The sequence below is a fragment of the Diabrotica virgifera genome, chromosome 2 (assembly GCF_917563875.1).
Source record: "Diabrotica virgifera virgifera chromosome 2, PGI_DIABVI_V3a".
Lineage (NCBI taxonomy): Eukaryota > Metazoa > Arthropoda > Insecta > Coleoptera > Chrysomelidae > Diabrotica > Diabrotica virgifera.
Genome location: NC_065444.1, coordinates 108,129,844 through 108,149,731, shown reverse-complemented (window position 1 = coordinate 108,149,731; position 19,888 = coordinate 108,129,844). Strand labels below are relative to the sequence as shown.

The 19,888-nt window shown below is 32.0% G+C and overlaps 1 protein-coding gene across 1 annotated transcript in view; it reads left to right on the top strand.

Annotated features, from left to right (window-relative positions):
* Window positions 1–19,888, top strand: part of LOC114335863 (bromodomain-containing protein homolog) — a 141,372-nt gene that overhangs the window by 26,115 nt on the left and 95,369 nt on the right. The window contains exons 3-6 of the mRNA XM_028286150.1: window positions 8,827–8,967; window positions 13,066–13,244; window positions 16,766–16,923; window positions 16,987–17,226. Coding sequence (XP_028141951.1) covers window positions 8,827–8,967; window positions 13,066–13,244; window positions 16,766–16,923; window positions 16,987–17,226 — 718 coding nt within the window. The remainder of the gene's footprint in view (window positions 1–8,826; window positions 8,968–13,065; window positions 13,245–16,765; window positions 16,924–16,986; window positions 17,227–19,888) is intronic.

Sequence of the window (19,888 nt, the reverse complement as noted above, 5' to 3'; positions counted from 1 at the left end):
CCGTGTGCATGAATCATTTTTACTATTGTACTTATGTGTTCAAATTACACAGATACACATTATCTCTGAAATATTATTTGGCCTACATACATTTTTATTTGATAAAATTGTTAAATTGTTTATTTGTTAAATTTTTGTCTGATGAAAATCGGTCCGGGTTAGCCGGACTTCCGGGTTATCTGGGGCCGACTTATCGGGGTTCCACTGTATTAAAATTAAAAGATGGTTGAAATTTTGAAAGTTAAAAAATGTGGTTATGATTACTTACTTGAATACTTGCTAAATAGCTCCAGCCCCAGAACCAAACAATGGTTGAATTTATAATTCGATCTACATTATGTCAAGGTAATATTGAACAGGCTAAACGCCGATGCTAAAAAATATAACCTCCGGGAACATGGTGAAACCCTACCAGGAAACTTAAACAACCATCTTAGGCCAACGTTGACTACCAAGTGTCAAAAGTTTGTAAGGAACTGTTTGGAGTGACATTGACAGTAGAGAAAAAGGTAGTCGATTTTCAAAGTTTTTTAACAAAAGGTCATGATCCAAAACATTGATAATATGATAAAGATTTTAATATCTGAAAATGTCTAACATTTAAATCTATTGTTTTTTGAAAAGGAAATTGTGTTTTACAAAATTTTTGAATATAAAATTATTTTAATTTGACTGTATACTATGAAATTAAATTGATCAAATTGATTAAAAAGGAAGTATGAGCTGCTATTAATAATGATAAACAAAAAGATAAAAACAGATGATGGTGAGAGAGGAGAAAGAATAAATTTTAAATTGGAATATTATTATACAAAGAAATTAACAGGTTGGCAAAGTTATTTATATCTATATTGTATTGGTGGTTGCATATGTAAAAGGAAAATTATTTTTATTTAAATGGGAATTGTTAAAATAATGGATTGGAGTTAGGGTACAGTCAATATAATAGTATGAAATATGTAAATGAAAAGAATTGTAATTATTATGAGATATTTTTTAATTTTTTTAAAATTTTGAGAGAATTCTTGTGACAAAGTGGGGGTATGTGAAATTGAAGATAAAAAAATGTATGATTATAGCTGAGTCCAGTTGATACAACAATGAAATTAATATTGAAAAATGTACGGAATAAAATAAAATTAGTAAAACCAAAGTAAGAAAACGAATATTGATATAATTTAATTGTAATAATAATGGGTCTGAATGTGAGAACTGAAATTAAGTGATCAAATTTTAATTGAAGAGGTAAAATATATTTGGAAACAGTGAAAGACAAAAAGTAGAGGACTGTGGTGTGAGGTAGAAGGACAAGTGTAATAAGGGAAAGAGAGGGATTGAGAAATGAGGGGTTGTGGAATTTAAACTGAATGAAGTAATGAAATGAAAGAGAAGTGAGAAGATAGTAGGGTGAATTAATTAGGTTTAGGTTAATAGGGGTTCATGTAGTTAGTAATGATTAGTTGTGTAAAGGAGTTTGGAAGCAGTGAGAGAAAGAGGAAAAAAATTTTTTGAAAAGTGGGGTGACTAAGTTAAAGAAGAGAGATAACAGGATAGAAGAAGAGAAAGTTGTAAGTAATAGGAATTATGAGAATAATTGACGGTCAATGAGGACAAAATTGCGGTTAAGGGATGTTTGTCTATTGACCCAGTTGGGACTCTTCTTCAGGTCTTTGACAATTTCCAAATCTTCGTATAAGTCTAAACGGAGTGTATTTTTTTGTTCAATATTGTGTATCAACTGGACACCTTCAGGAATCTTAAGTTCATGTTTATTGACTTTTAAATGGTGTGAAAAGGCTGAAGTGATATCTCTCTTACTGTGTTCTGCAGATCGGGTAGACAGGGATCTGTAAGTTCTGCCGATATAGGTGGCATCACAATCTGAACAAGAGAGCAGTGCCGGTTTATGCACTGGGCGCGGGCGCCCAGGGGCCCGTAGGAACCCGTTCCTTTTATTAATAAAAAAGTAAAATTCGCTAAACAATCTACATATTTTCTGAAATAGAGGAAAATACGACGAAATATCTACGATTTTGAAATAGTCTGATTTTAATACTGATGACTCTATAATAACTGTAATAAATTTTAAACCAAAGTGTGATTCCTTAGAAAGTTGTAAAAAAATGCATCAAGATGGAGACAAAGCTTATTAAAGAAGATTAAATGAAAACAACGTTTATAGAGGAAAAACCAATGGAGGCAAAGAATAGGGAGATTGAAAACCCCAATACGACGCAAGTGTTAAATCTGTTTATTGGTACCCATACAAATTATTTTCAATTGAAAAAAAAAAGAATTTATTGTTATATGCTACAAAGATATTTAAATGCTACAAAGATGTTATATCAGCTGTTAAATATTTTCTACGCTAGATAAAGAAGCTAGCAGTCAAGACGTCAATTAATACTTCATGTGTAAAATAGAAAAAAGATGTTAATAAAACCAAAGAGAAGTTGCATAATGAAATTACTCATTCTATAACGTTATGCCAAAAGTTGAATAAACATTTGAAAAATTAGATGCCATCCATCAAGTAAAGGCAACATTTCCCAATATTGTACCTTTACTGCAAGTTTATTTGACGATACCAACTTCTAATGCATCAGGGGAGCGTTCTTTTTCGGCTTTAAAAAAATAAAAATATATTTAACGCCACATTTGGGTCAAGAAAATCTAGACGCAGACGCATGTCATATAACTATTGTATAACTATTGTATTATAGAAAATGAAGACCTGGAGCAAATGAATTTTGTTAGTATTTGACAGATTGCTAATGCGTAGTCAAGAAAATAGAGTTATACTCCAGGCTGTGGGTGAAAAATAGGTCGATTTCAGGATATAATTCAGGAATTTTTGAAACCTATCAGGTGTTGTAAAGGACGATGCCAGGAATAACTTCTACTAAAATGTAACCAAAAATATTGTGAGCTTTTTTTGTTATAGTGATTTTCATTTGTTAAATTTGCAATTTTTAAAGATTTTTAATTTTGCAGCTTAGGATATTGATTCTAGGGAAAAACTTTTTAATAGAAAGTTGTAGTAAATTAAAAAACCTACAATTTGAGCTTTGGTAAGTTTAATTTCATTTATTGGTTATTGCAACACAGCCTGCGAAAGGTCCAAAATGGCCGTTTTTTACAATTGCGTTATTTATTGTACAAATAATTTTTTTTATTTTTTAAAGCTTTAAAATGAAGATATTTCAATTTCAAACATAAAAAAAATTGTAAGGCCGGATTAACGAATTTGTTGCTTAGATATTATAAATTGTTTATCCCAAGAGGTCAAATGTCGAAGGCTATAACTTTTTGAAAAAAAAATCGCAGAGAGTTGGTGAAACATCCAATCTCCTTCTAAAGAGTTATGTTTTCATATTCTGATGTAAATAAATGCGTAAAACATTTTTAAACTTCTAATTTTTGGGTTTGAAAATAAGGGGGCAATTTTCGTTATAAACATTTAGAGCTGAAGCGGCCCTGTACATCCTATGAGATTTTAACTTACAGATTATTGTTGCTAAAAACGAAACGAAGCCGAGCTAAATGTTGGGCTTGAAAATAGGGGGGCTATTTTCGTTATAAACATTTAGAGCTGAAGCGGCCGTGTACAGCCTATGAGTTTCTAACTTACAGATTATTGTTGCTGAAGACGAAACGAAGATTTATAAAAAAATAAAAAAATTTTACAACCAACTGAAGCCGAGATAATTGTTTCTTTTTTCTTAAATCGTAGTGCCTTTATTTACAACAATTAAGAAATTATTTTACAGTCATTGACTAAAGAAAGACTTATATTATCTTAAATTAAAAATAATTATAAAATATAGTTACATTTAATTATTAAAAATTATTTTTAAAATCGTTGCTTTTGCGAGCGTCCGAATTTTGCAAATCGCCCGGCTCGCTTCAAATCCGCGCGCTCGGAAAATTTTTACGTAACTTGTATTAAATTTTGACCGAAAACAATTTAATACTATTACCATTATAATATACAGTCTATTTACCACTGTATTTGTTTTTCTTGATAAACTTTTATATGTGAAATCTCATTTCTGAAGAAATAATATTACAAAAATGATACATATATATGAAATATATAACTATATTTTTAATTTTTTCATTGTTATATAAATATAATAATAATAATGTTACTTCTTATTATACAATATAAAAAGTCTTATAGTGACTATCCGTTTTGGATGTTGGCGACCATCATGGCAATCTGTACTTGCACACTAAATCGGTACTGCTGTTCTAAAAAGATTTGTAGTTGTTGTGTTGAACGACGTACGTAAATTTTCTAGCAAGGTAAATCCTTCGCCTTCCTGGTTCTCAGTTTCCAAATGGAGTTTGCCAAATTGCCATGATGAAAGTTACTACAAGAAGAAGAAGTTTTATATTGTATAATAAGAAGTAACATTATTAATATTATATTTATATAACAACGCAAAAATTAAAAATATAGTTATATGTATCATTTTTGTAATATTATTTCTTCAGAAATGAGATTTCACATATAAAAGTTTATCAAGAAAAACGAATACAGTGGTAAATACACTGTATATTATAATGGTAATATTATTAAATTGTTTTCGGTCAAAATTTAATACAAGTTACATAAAAATTTTCCGAGCGCGCGGATTTGAAGCGAGCCGGGCGATTTGCAAAATTTGGTCGCTCGCAAAAGCACCGACTTTAAAAATAATTTTTAATAATTAAATGTAATTATAGTTCATAATAATTTTTATTTTAAGTTAATATAAGTCTTTCTTTAGTCAATGACTGTAAAATAATTTCTTAATTGTTATAAATAAAGGCACTACGATTTAAGAAAAAATAAACAATTATTTCGGCTTCAGTTGGTTGTAAATTTTTTTATTTTTTTATGTATCTTCGTTTCGTCTTTAGCAACAATAATCTGTAAGTTAGAAACTCATAGGATGTACAGGGCCGCTTCAGCTCTAAATGTTTATAACGAAATTTGCTCCCTTATTTTCAAACCCAAAAAGTAGAGGTTTAAAATGTTTACGCATTTATTTACATCAGAATATAAAAACATAACTCTTTAGAAGGAGATTGGATGTTACAACAACTCTCTACGACTTTTTTTCAAAAAGTTATAGCCTTCGACATTTGACCTCTTGGGATAAACAATTTATAATATCTAAGCAACAAATTCGTTAATCCGGCCTTGCAATTTTTTTTATGTTTGAAATTGAAAGGTCTTCATTTTAAAGCTTTAAAAAATAATAAAAAAAATTATTTGTACAATAAATAATGCAATTTTAAAAAACGGCCATTTTGGACCTTTCGCATGCTGTTTTGCAATAACCAATAAACGAAATTAAACTTACCACAGCTCAAATTGTAGGTTTTTTAATTTACTACAACTTTCTATTAAAAAGTTTTTCTCTAAAATCAATATCCTAAGCTGCAAAATTAAAAATCTTTAAAAATTGCAAATTTAACAAATGAAAATCGCAATTAAAAAAAAGCTCACAATATTTTTGGTCACATTTTAGTAGAAGTTATTCCTGGCATCGTCCTTTACAACACCTGATAGGTTTCAAAAATTCCTGAATTATATCACGTTTTTTCACCCACAGCCTGGGGTATAATGTATCTAATTTTTGTCTTATGTATTTTTTAGAATAGGTATATTTTTTGTTTGTCATGTGTTGTTTTGTGGAACTTTCTGTTTTTGAAGTTATACTTCTTTACCGGCGATATGAGGGTGAATTTTTATATGTTAAAACCTATGATCCCGGCCCATGCGCATTATAACTTTGTTCTGATTGGATGTTCAAATGACATGTCAAAAATTATTCAATATGGCGGCTGTGGCACAGCTGTAGTTATTATTTATGGTTGTTGCGTTTTAAAATTTGTGTGAAAAGAAACAACAAACAAAAGTTAGTTAATAGTTATACTGCCTTTTTAAATAGTTTTCATATACCTATATTTTTGGACTTTTGGACTATTTTGGACAAGGAAAACTCATTCTAATTTGGTAAGTAGTTTTTATTATAATCATATTGTAATTATACATTTGGATTAGGTTGAAATACAGTAGAGCGTCGATTATCCGAACTAATTGAGGGACAAAGGTGTTCGGAAAACCGATTTGTTCGGATAATCGAACTACAATATATTTATACATACTTATAGTCATACATATCTGTCCACAAGTGAATAAAAGCCATATTTATATACCTACATATTTATTTATATCTTGATAATGACAACTAGCAACTAAACAAAAAAGTGCAGTCTTTGCAACAACATAATTATTTTTGGATACAATATTGAAGAAAATTGAAGATATTTTAAGCGTCAATTACTAACGCTTGCTCGGTATTCGAGTGCGGGACGCGGGAGTCGATAGTTCGAATAAGCGGTCGTTCGGTTGATCGACGTTCGGATAATCGACGCTCTACTGTACATTTATTTTCTCAAGAATGGGGATTTTAGAGAGAAATCCCAAATTAGGTCCGATTTTTATTTTTAAATTATGATTTTTTGGCGTAGATTTATTTATCTAGTAGGTATGTAATGCTTTGATTTACATACTTAATTTGATTACCAACAAAAGTTCTACCAATCTTCATCTAATATATTGTTTTCTTACTGTTTTGTTATATTTTAATATTTTCTTCCACACAATTTAAACTACATAATTTAATTATATTCAAAACAACAGTCAAACAGTAAAACGTTTAGTTACCCTATTTTTCCATATGACAAATAATGTGGAATTGGACGAGTGAGTCTAGGCTTCGATTACGAATCAAAGCACCCCGAAATTCACGGGTTCGATTCCCGATGCGTTTTTATTTTTTTATGCATTTTATGATTGTAAGTATATTTGTTATATAATTTTTTTTTTTCAGAAAATGCGTATTTAAAATTTTTGCCAACAATTATTATCGTTCAGAAATCATTTTTTCTTTGTGGCATTTTTCAATGTGTTTGTGTGCGTTTTATTCTTTTATTTTTTAAAATTTTTGGTATTGTCTTAAAAATCACATAATATGTAGTAGAAGTATATCTTCTTACGTGCGTACAAAGTACACACACATTCTTTTTTTTTATATTTTTAAATGTATTTTTTGGAATATTTTTTAAGTTTGCTATTCTTCTTGTTTGTTTTAAAAATATATTGTATGTATAGATTTAACAATAAACATTTCTAGTTAGTTCATGTGTTTTCTTGTTAAAAAAACTGATAACGAATAGCAATTAAGGGGGCCCCTAAATATCCAGTGCCCAGGGCCCGAAGTTAGGTTAAACCGGCACTGCAAGAGAGTCTGTATACCCCACTCCGGTTCATTATAATGGATAGGATCTTTGGTATTAGTTAAACTTTTGCTGAGAGTATTATTGACTTTAAATGAGATTTTGATGTTGTCACAAGAATTAGAAATGATATGTTTGACTCTTTCAGATAATTTGGAGTTATTGAATGGTAAGGAGGCATAAATTGGAGTAGTTGTGGATGATGTAGAAAAAGATTGTTGGAGTAACTTAAGTTCTCTTTTTTGTTGAAGTTTGTTGATGATTGCAGATACAGATTGATTGTTGAATACAGATTGCAGTCAACAATGGTTATGACCCAGACATCATCAACAAACTTCAACAAAAAAGAGAACTTAAGTTACTCCAACAATCCGCTTTTTCTACAATCTTTTATCTTTAATAACTCAAAAAGTTTTGATTTATTTTAATAAAATATTAATATATTAATTTTGCTTAGAATTTGTCCCTCTATGGAATTATGGGGATATTTTTAATAAAATAATTTTCACCCCAAAGAAGGGGTGACATCCACCCCCAGGGTAAAAGTGCAAGTTGGCACCATGTCACCTTTGTTCCTTGAGATATCCTCTAACCATTGACCAGTTTTCATGCAAATCGATGGAGGTTCAACGAAATCAGAGGTAATAGATCCAACTTCAGTGACTGCACTAATTTTAGTTTCGTTAAATTTTAGTAAAAATGGGAACATTTCATAAATAAATAAGTACTTATTCCTATTCATATCCTTTGCACATTTGGAATAGTAGTTTGTGGTTATAAGGTGTACATTTTTCTTTTACCTGCTGATAGTTCTGTCACCATCTGTTTGTACTTTTGGGAAAATAAAATTATAATAATGGATTTATCTTTATAGACATGGATCCCGCGTACCAAAAAAAAAGTTGATTAACAGCATGCTGAAAATTTGGTAATAGCTTAACAGTGTCTAGTCGGAGAAACTTTGATGTATGGGAACACTGGAACAGGGGAAGTTTTAATTGTGGAACAGGTCAAAAATTTGGAACGTCAGACTACGAAAATGTTCCATGTATTTTGTCGGACACAACTTCCAATTAATTTGTTACCATTTCATTAAACTCTCATGCAAAAATCAGACCGGTGTTTATCACCAACTGGGCATTTTAATGAGTGGAACACGTCAAATGACAGGAATTATATTGGTCATAAATAGCAGTCTGCTTTTTGCAAGCGACTTTAATGAAACGGTAACAAATCAATTTGAAGTTCTGTCCGACAAAATACAAGGGGTGTTTTCGTAATCTGATGTTCCAAATTTTTAAACTGTTCCACAATTAAAACTTCCCCTGTTCCAGTGTTCCCGTACATCAAAGTTGGTCCGACTAGACACCGTTAAGCTTTTAACAAATTTTCAGCTTGCTATTAATCAACTTTTTTTGTTACGCGGGATCCAGGCCTATTTACAAATTAGTTTTAATAATCAATACATACATTATATTGTCACTAATGGATTAAGTATCTTACTAATGGAAAATATATACATTATTTTAGGTGGAATATGATGTAGATGAAGAGGATACAGCGTGGCTAAGTATTATGAATGAAAGAAGAGAAGCACAAGGACTCGCTCCAGTCTCTATTGATTCCTTAGAATTGCTGATGGATCGATTAGAAAAGGAGTCTTATTTTCAGGTAAAAATATTTCCTTGTAAAAGTCTTTTATACCTATATAATGTAGTAGTTGCAGTATGTACTATTTTAGTTGTCACCTTATACATTATAGTGCAGTCAGTTAGGGTATTTGGCTTCGAATTCCATCCCACTTCAACAATTAACTTGATATTTTCACTGTAAGTAGGGAATAGCTCAAGAAACAGTTTACCCTAAATTCTGTGGCGCTTTTATCTTTTTGGTTGGTTCCCACCCCTTCTCGTGGGTTTTTGGTCAAAAGTACCACAGAAGTGCCTAATTGTAAGCATTAAGCATAAGCATTGCTCTATATATATTTTTTGAAAACTCAATACTTTTTGAGTTATTCGTGGTTGAGAATTTGCCATTTTCATTGAAAAATGACACCTTTTGGACGGTTTTTTGCGAATATGTACCTTAAAAATTATACATCAAACTATATAAAACATTTTTGTAGCTTATGAAAAATCAAAGAGATTCATTTCTTCATAAATCTTCTAGTTATAATACAAAAAGAGATATGGTAGGAGAAAAAAATTGGTTGCTGCCTGAGCTGAGAAATGGTCGATTTTAGGGGTATCATGCTACGAATACCTTTTGTAATGTTTGAAAATACCTTTAAAACGAGCACTGTTAAATATCGATTACATTCAAACTAAGCGAGGTATGCTGCAAAAAAATGTATTTATCTACTCTATCTCATATTATGTATAAGTTTTTAGTTTGTGAAAACTGTCATTATAGATATCAGTGCGTGAAGGATTTAAAGTGTGCGTGAAGTATTTTAAATGGGAATTACTTTTTCGCACTGTTTTTGGCACACTTTTATATAATCAAATATCCTTAGCTTTCGCGTTGTCATGGTGATGACATTGTCAGCAATAAATTACGACAAAAGTTTTGACAGTTTTGTGGTTTGAAAGAAGTTATAATTTTTAAATGTCAAAGTTCTAAAAATTGTAGGATAGAAATGAATTCCAGTGACGAAGAGTGACAGTTTTTTTTATTTGTTTATCGTAGATAAAATATTGTATGAAACTGTGCGTGAAGTACTTTTTGCGAACTTACGCGATGTATAGCACTCGCTCCGCTGTCGCTCGTGCTCTAAACATCGCGTGCATTCGCAAAAAGTATACTTCACGAACTGTTTCATAAACAACTATTTTATGTTTGATGTGAAAAATGTTGACGATTAACGTATTTTGAGGAAAAATGAGAAGTATATTTATCCTCGCATCCACCAGAATTTAAATGCATCGTTTTCCTTCTACAATACCTTTTATTATAGTGTTATTTCTATGTTCAAAAAGTTGGACGGGTTTAAAATGAATGGTTTTTGAAAAAAAAATAAGATCAAATTATAGAGCGCATTTTTACATTTTCTTAAAAATCTTCCATATGAGATACAAAAAAAGATACAGTGCAAAAATGTAGGGTTTTTTCAGATAACAATTTTTTTTGTCTTTCATTACTGTATCTCTTTATCATTTTCGAGTTACATTTTTAAGATAATTTAAAAATGCGCAATTTGATCTTATTTTTTTCAAAAACCGTGCATTTTAAACCCGTCCAACTTTTTGAACATACATAGAAATAACACTGTAATAAAAGGTATTGTGGAAGTAAAACGATGCATTTAAATCTGGTAGATGAGGGTTAAAATACAGTTGAGTCCAAGGTTCTTTACCCGTGCGTTATCATTTAAAATTTAAAGCATACGAAATAAGTCGGAAATTTACTAAACGCAACAGCAAGTGACAGAAAGTGGCTACTGCTCCGATCACGAGTTATAGTTATATTATAAAATTTTGACGTTATCAAATAAATAGAATGTCAAATGTTAGTTTTGCTTTCAAATTTTGGTGCAGAATTACAGCTACATTTGAAGTAGCGTAATAAATTCTTTTAATATCATTAGTGATTAATAAATTAATAAACAATTTATAAAAAAATCATTAACATTAATATTTTCTTTTTGTCATTTAATTCACTTTGCCGGAAACGTAAACACATCCATTCCTTAACTGTGTGAATGAGGTTAGCTTTGTATGTTGTAAAAATTAATGGCAAAATAAAATACACTTACCATAAAATTTCAAACTCCAATATAGAATTAGTTGTAAAAACAACTATGTAATATAAAACACTTCAAAATGCAAAAATTCGACAAAAAAAAAACAGCAAAAAATTCAACAGACTGACAGCCACAAAAGTAATCAAACCAGAAAGGTCACAAATTGTACTTAAAATTAGAAAACATCCCAAGCGTCTTTTTTGTACGTATCTCTTTTAAATGTACTGAGCCTAGAGCGTTCATAAAAATACCATGGGTTTTTACTTAATAACAGACGGTAGCTGGTTTGTCATTAGTTTCATGCGTAGAAGTGGAAAGGAATGATGCTAGATAAAAAGTATGTGTTTTATCTCGCCAGGTATTAATGACGCACGGGTAAAGAATCGTAGAGTCAACTGTATATTTCGCATTTTATCTTAAAATAAATTAGTCATCAATTTTTTTGCACCATATCTCGCTTAGTTTGAATGTAATCGACTTAAGGGGCTATCCTAGTGTAAAAGTACAAAATTCATATACTTTTTTTGGGAATTTCTAAAATAAAAAGTACTGTTCCAATTGTTTTGAAAAGTTGCATGAGCATTTATTATGAAAAAGAGTACGTGTTAAACAATTTTCATAAAAAAAAATATTGAAAATTAAACGATTTATCTACTGGCACCGTGAAAATAAAAACATGGCCCCACTGCTGCAATGATTGGGACTAATAGAGATCCTGAAACATAAAATTTCAAAGTGATTATTGAAATATAAGTTATTTCCTATACCATCAACTAGGATTTTAGAAAAATAATAACATTTGGAAAAATGACGAAGAGTTTAATTTTTTTTTTCAATTAGCTAAAACATTTTCAGTTTCAAAAACCGCCAAATTGACATTTTTTTATCCGATTAAAAAATCCCTAGTTGATGGTATAGAAAATAACTTATATTTCAATATTAACATTGAAATTTTATGTTTCAGAATCTCTATTAGTCCCAATCACTGCATCAGTGGAGCTATGTTTTTATTTTCACGGTGCCAGTAGATGGCGCATAAATCGTTTAATTTTCAATATTTTTTTATGAAAATTGTTTTACATGTACTTCTATTTATAATAAACGCTCATGCAAATTTTCAAAATAATTGGTACAGTACTTTTTATTTTAGAAATACCCAAAAAAGTATATGGATTTTGTACTTTTAAACTAGGATAGCTCCTAGATCTTTTCAAGCACTACAAAAAATATTATAGCCTAACAGAAAACGCAGATATACGCACATCACCAAAGTCTTAAGTAAACTGTCCGGAAAGCTGGTGTATCACATACGCTGTATAAGAACGAATTTGCGGTTTTCCGGCAAGTGCGATATGCGGTATCCCACACGAGTACTGCAGGGTTAATGTAAACCTTAATGTTTTGATTTTAATATTCTACATTAAGGTATTTGTAAAAGTACCACATGTTTAAATAGTACTGTATGAAAACTGCAGAAAATGAAAACTAAGTTGAAAAAACATTGATTTTAAAATAAAACGGTTCCACAAGCTATGCGCAAATCGCTTACCTGAAAATTGGTGTTCTTTAGGACTTAGTAAACTTGCAGACCCAAGGGTGACTACTTAATTCATCACCGCTCCTTTTAATGGACTCCTTCCATGGAACTCACGATGCACGTGGTACCGTCAAAAATCACTTAAGGTGTGGAATTCGGAGTTGTTTCCCCGTTGAAGCCCGGAAGTGACGTCGTACGTTTTGTTATAAAGGTACTCAACGGAGCATGTCCATTTGTATACGATGCGCAAAGCGAATTTTGCACTTGTGGATTAGTAAAAATTGACATTGAGCATTTATTTAAATTAGAACACACACACAAGGTTATTCTGCATCTTTTTACAGGGGGCAGACCAAAGCAACTAAATATAATTATTAAATTATTAAAACTTATTCTACCCGAAAATAAATAAATATTAGAATGATAGTCAATATAAAATAAAGAAATAAGGATTCCCAAACAAGTACTTTTAATTAGCTAATATTTTTAGGCTTCCGTTAATGGTCATTCAGGAGCTGTGGTTGATGATGATGCAGTATGTTGTATTTGCATGGATGGAGAATGCCAAAATACAAATGTCATTCTGTTTTGTGATATGTGTAATTTAGCTGTACATCAAGATTGTTACGGAGTTCCTTATATTCCAGAGGGCCAGTGGTTATGTCGACGGTAAATATATTTTTCATTAAACAATTATCATTTAACTTTAATAATTACGATTTCAAAAATAAATTATAGTCCTGGATACCGCGTACCAAAAACAAGTTGATTAATAGCAAGCTGAAAATTTGTTAATAGTTTAATGGTGTCTAGTCGGACAAACTTTGATGTATGGGAACATTGGAACAGGGGAAGTTTTAATTGTGGAACCGGTTAAAAATTTGAAACGTCAAACTACGAAACCGTCACACGTATTTTGTGGGACAGAACTTCCAATTGATTTATTGATTTATTGATTATAGTATTATTTATTACCAGTGAAACTACCAGTTTTTAATTATAGTTAAAGTGATCAAACTAACTTTAAACTGTAAGTTTTATACCACATGTATTATTTAATCGTATATTTGCGTATTTAAACCAGTTTTGTTAGTTTATATTCCTGTCTACTACAGCAGTTATTGTAAATAGACACAGGTTTATGGATTATAAACAATTTACCAGTTTGTTGTTTGCGGGAAACGAAAGTAATTAGTTTCGGTAGTACCGTAAATAAATTATCAATATGTCATCAGATGTTACTATACAGAATGTGAGCGGCCGTGGGTAACGGCATAAACGCTGGCCTTATACGCCAGTAGACGTGGGTTCGATCCCTGCCAAAGACAAACCATTTTCATTTCCAATAATGACACGAGCCGTCTCACCGTGCCTCGGAGAGTACGTTAAGCCGTCGGTCCCCCTGGGCTAGTGTACATCGACACTAGTTACTTGAAACAGGGTTAAAGATGTAATTGGCGCTGGAACTATCCGAAAGGATCTCCCCGGCAAAAATGCCATACGATATTATTATTATTATTATTACTATACAGAATGTCCCAGCGAATAAATCTTATTCTACCGCAGTTGCACAGCAAAATTTCTTCCCAGGAAAAGAAAACGCAATACTTTTTAGCGCTATTAATAATACACCACTTCAAGATTACCTTATTTCTTTAAGTAACTTAATAAATCCCAAAAATATCATATTCTCGTCTCTCCTATCTAATAATCGAATATGCATGTATTTAAGTAGCAAGCAAGCTGTTGAGGATTTTATGACAAACTATGGTTCTATAGAGGTACATGGGAAAATAGTCAGGGCTAGAAGGCTCATAACGCCTGCAGAAAGAATAGTGCTATCAAATGTTTGTCCAAGTATCCCACACGAAGTAATCATCCAAGAATTAAAACATCTCGGCATAAACTTAGTTTCTCCAATCACTTTCTTAAAGATAAGTGTCTCTCTTCCAGAATATAACCATATAAAAAGTTTTAGAAGGCAAATGTTTATTAGTCCGCATAACACGACGATCCCAGATTCAATTCTTCTAAATTATGATAATACTAATAATAGAATATTCATTTCGCAGGATAGTATGACATGCTATATCTGTAAACAAATCGGTCACATTGCTAGTAACTGTTCAAGCAATAAAATTCTTCTTATCAGCCTTCAGGACCCTTAGCCCCCCTTACTGTTCAATCTTCTGACTCTCCTACCAATGCTGGTAATCAAGTAGACCAAACTTCTAATAATGATCAAAATAAAAATACCGAAATATTTCTACAAGTATCCACACCAAACACCGCTAACTCTACATCAGTGGAAATTATACAGCCCGTTTCTAAAGCAACCCAAGATTTAAAAACTAACGAAAATACTCCACTGGAATCTTCTGCTACAGCCGAAAATATAGAGATAATTTCACAGACTTCACTAGCGATCACGAAAGAATCACCCTGTCCCTCCACCAAACGAACCATAGAGGAAACATTATCTCCACCTGTCGAAAATATTGTTGATAATCAAACATTTCTTCTTCCTGCTGAGCCTCATATAACCAAAAAACGACAATAACATAACTAGAGTAGTGATTCTTTCTGATTCGCTTAGTGCGATAACATCGGTACAAAAGATATATCCAAATCATCCAATTGAAAAAATGATCAAGCTGGAGCTCCACTTATCTCAAAAATGGTAGAATAGTCAACTTCATTTGGTTTCCTTCCCTCGTGGGCATTAGTGGAAATGAAGATGCAGACTCAAGTGCGTGTAGTGCAGTGACTAGTGCGGATTTAGAAACGATATTAAAATGTGCCCATAATGACTTGAAAGTGTTGATAAAACAATATGTGTTAAATGACTGGCTCGATGAATGGCAAAATTCAAATTCAAAACTCAGGCAAATTAAAGACACAGTAAAAAAAGTCAAAACAGTTTATAAAAGTTGTTATGAGCAAGCAGTTTCAACCGCCTACGACTAGGCCTTACCAGGCTTACTCACTCATATTTGTTCTCAAGATCTGAACCACCTATTTGTGAATCGTGTAACATACAACTAACTGTCAAACATTGAATGCCAAAATATACACAAGAACGGATTGATTTTAATATCGTGTCAAATATGTCAGTTCTGGGTGCCAATAATAAAGAACAAAAAAAATTAATTGACTTTTTAAAAACAATTGGTGTATTCAATAAAATCTAACAAGTTTTTGTAGGTAATGCATGTAACCTTACCTTTGTACTATACTTATATTGTACCACATTTTTGTTTAACCTATTATGTATTGTTCCGTCGCTAATAACCATTAGGTGGATGCACACACTTATTTGTTAATAACTAAATTTCTCGTCCAAACTGTGACGGGCATTTTTGTATTTATAATGTATTAGGTATATTATAGTACCCAAAAACCCCATTTGCAACCTGGCTGCTCAAGTGTCCCGAACATGGTATATTTTTGCCTTATTTCCCTGGCGTATGGGTGAAAACCCTTTAAATGGTGTAAAGTTATTATGTTACATTGTTAATAGTTAATATTAAGTATGTGATGTTTGAACTTTTATTCTTTTTCTCATGATCATCTTTCAGTGCGTCACAGTTTTTCGATTTCTCTCTAACGCATTAAATTGTATGTGACAGAAAAAAAGGCACGTCTGGGAATACTTCGGTAATTATTCTAGTTCGGTGATTATTCTAGTTGTCGATAGATGGCGCCATAATCAAAAAAGAATTATTTATTAAATAAAATAATAATATTATCAATATAATCTGTACAATTTATAAGACTATACAAATGAAAGAAAATACCATTTTATAAATGCAATAGACACAATTGATTTGGTTTTATTCCAAATTGAAAATAAAATTTGACAACTGTCAGATTTAACTAAAATGTCACGTTAGAATAAATGTCATAAATGTGTATTATCACGGACTTACCTTTTTTTCTATAATTTGTGACGCACTGAAAAATGTTCATGAAAAGGAGAATACTTGATTTTACATCATGGCAACGCAGTACTCCCAAGTATGTGAGTTGCTGGTCCTGAGGGAAACCTCTCTAAATGATATCTAGATAGCAACAGATATTTTTAGTGGCTCAACCATGTATACCTTGTAAGCAGCACTGATGATGGAATTGTCATTCCCAAAACTTTCTGTGATGTAGTCTGATTAATTGAATTTTGGTTCTATTTCTAGATGTCTTCAGAGTCCGAGCAGGGCTGTAGATTGTGTTCTATGTCCGAATAAAGGTGGAGCATTTAAACAAACAGATCACGCTAGTTGGGCTCATGTAGTGTGTGCCTTGTGGATTCCGGAAGTCAGATTTGCTAATACAGTATTTTTAGAACCAATAGGTATAAATTAAATTCTTAACAAAGTACTATCTGTTCTCTTTAAAACATGATTTTGTTTCTTAGATTCTATTGAAACGATTCCCATTGCGAGATGGAAGCTTTCCTGCTACATTTGCAAGCAGAAAGGTGTAGGAGCTTGTATTCAGTGCCATAAAACTAGCTGCTATTCTGCTTTTCATGTGACATGCGCTCAACAAGCAGGTCTGTACATGAATATGGACACTGTCAAAGATGGAAATGAGTCGCAGCCAGTTTTAGTACAAAAAATCGCTTATTGTGACACACATGCTCCTGCTGATAATGGTAAGTATCAACTTTATCGGAATAAAATTGTTAATTCGTTGCACTTCGTGTATCAGTTCACTGAAAATACATTGGGATTAGGGCTTACAATAACGAACTAAAATCTGAATACCGGTATTTGATATTTGAAATATCGGGATACCGGTATTAAACGGTATTATTAATAAAAAATTTACAACCGTTTCAATAAATTTGAAATGAATGAATTGTGTGTGTAATGACATGGATTTTAAAACAAGCTGTTTAAAATAAAATTTGATTAAAATTTTTGGACGATAAACGATTTCTTCTTAGGTTTGTTAACTGCCCAGACTTTTTTTCCTTACATTACGCATCAACCACGCAGGATTATTAGCGTGTATGGATTGTGTTACAAAATTATAAATTAAAAATAGATTTTACACATGACAATAGGAAATTATAAAAAGCTCTAAATCTATACAAAGTAAAGTAAAATACTATATTTTTGGTTAGAGGTTGCAGTCTTTGAGGAATGTGAAGATGCTTTTTGTATCACTGTCTTTTCCGAGTGCACTATTTAATGTTGGTGGTATGTTGTACTTTTTTCGTTGCACTTTATACTTCGGACACTGCAATAAACAATGCTTTACGGTAAGGACACTTCTACACAAATCACACACAGGTTGATCGGCACGTTGGAGTATATAGTCATGGGTTAATCAAGTATGGCCAATCCGGAGACGAGTGAAGATTACTTGCTCTCTTCTGTTTTTGAATTGTGGAATTTGATTGTGGTTAATGTCAACTTCGTATAGCTTGGTTGATGAGTCCCTCCATGTATCCTGCCATATTTTAAAAGTATTTACTTTGAAATATGCTTTCAGGTCGGTGTGTAGGGTTTTCATGTTCTCTTCTGCGTTTGGGTTATTAGTTGCATTCTTTGCTGTTTTGTCTACAACCTCGTTACCTTCGATTCCAGTATGAGATGGTATCCAAATAAAATTAACTTTAATATTCATATTTTCTGCATATTTCAGTTCCTTTTTAATGAAAAGTAGTAGTGGATGATCAGAATAGAGTTTTTTTAATGCCAATATTGAGTTGAGAGAACCTGTGATAATGATGTTTCTCTTATTATTTTTGTTAACTATCAGCAATGCTATCAGAGCCAATGTTTTTAGAATAGCAAACAGTTCAGCGGAGAACGTTGTTGTATATGAAGGTAATTTATAAGCTGCTGTGTAATCAGACGAGTAGATTGCTGCGCCAGTTCCGTCTTTGTTTTTGGAGGCATCGGTGTAAACTTTGAAGCAGCTACCATATTTGCTTAATATTTTAAGAAATTCTTGATTGATTTGACTTGCAGGCGTTTCTGATTTGTTTAGTCGCAATAAGCTGGTATCAGTAGAGGAAAGGCGAATTGTCCAAGGAGGAGGGGTTTGGATTGCGGAAATATCGTAGGTGTCTGGAAAATGAATACCTATTTTTGATTAGTAAGTTTGTGTGCGGTAATAAAAAGGGTGATCAGTTCGATTTCATTTTTGGAAACAACTTTTAAAGCGGTCAGCGAATACGTTGTGTATAACTGGTTTATCTTGATTAGAGGATACTGCGGCGGCATAAGAAAGACTTAGATATTGTCTTCTAAACGTGAGTGGGATCTCTCCAGTCTCCCAGTATAGAGTTTGTATTGGACTTGTGTGGTGTGCTCCTAAGGAAATTCGAAGACCTGTATTTTGAATCACTTCTATTGTTTTTAAGTACGTCTTTTTTGAGGATTTGTAAACGATCGAGCCATAGTCAAGTTTGGAACGTACTAGGGCCTTGTAGATATGTAGTAATGTAGACGAGTCGGCACCCCATTTTTTGTTTGCAAGTGATCGTAACAAATTTATTCCAGGCTGACATGTCTTTTTTAAATATTCTAAAAGTGTTTTCCAACTTAGTTTTTGATCAAATATCTGCCCATACTTTGAAAATACTCTTTCGGAAGCTATTGATGTGGCAGGGATTGACAAATATGTATTTTATATGCAAATAATAAAGCTCAGGGAAAGTGGATTTGTATTTTTTCCAAAATTCCATCGGGTTATTTTTTCTTGCGAAATGTTGCATTGAGTAGTAGACGTAAAACATAAACAATCGCTTTATATTGCCGCTTTTCGATGGTGCCATACTCGGCTCGGTATGTGTAATAAAATTGTTGTTATTATGTCATGGGATATCAGGTTTATCACTGCAGTTTATGCATCTGTCAAAAAGGAACGATGATAAAATATGAAATTTTAAAAGGCAATGTTGGTATGATATTACGTGTGTCAAACTGGATTTAAAACAATACAGAATAAAATGTGTTCTATTATTCTTATTAATCAAATACCCTATATATCTTCTTCTTGATGTGCCTATCCGTGACGTATGTTGGCGATCATCATGGCAATCTTCACTTTATCTGCAGCAACGCGGAACTTGTGTTGAACCAGGTTCTTAGGTTCTTCAACCAGGATGTTCTTCTTCCTGGACCTCGCTTTCCAAATATTTTTGGCATATCTGGATTCATTTCGCATAATGTGTCCAAAGTATTCCCACTTTCGAGATTTAACCCTTAAACGCCCAACCTTTTTTAGGTTCCATGTACGCCCAAGGGTGGGTAAAAATGTCCACCTCGAAAATAGCTAATATATTTATTGAGAGTTGTTGA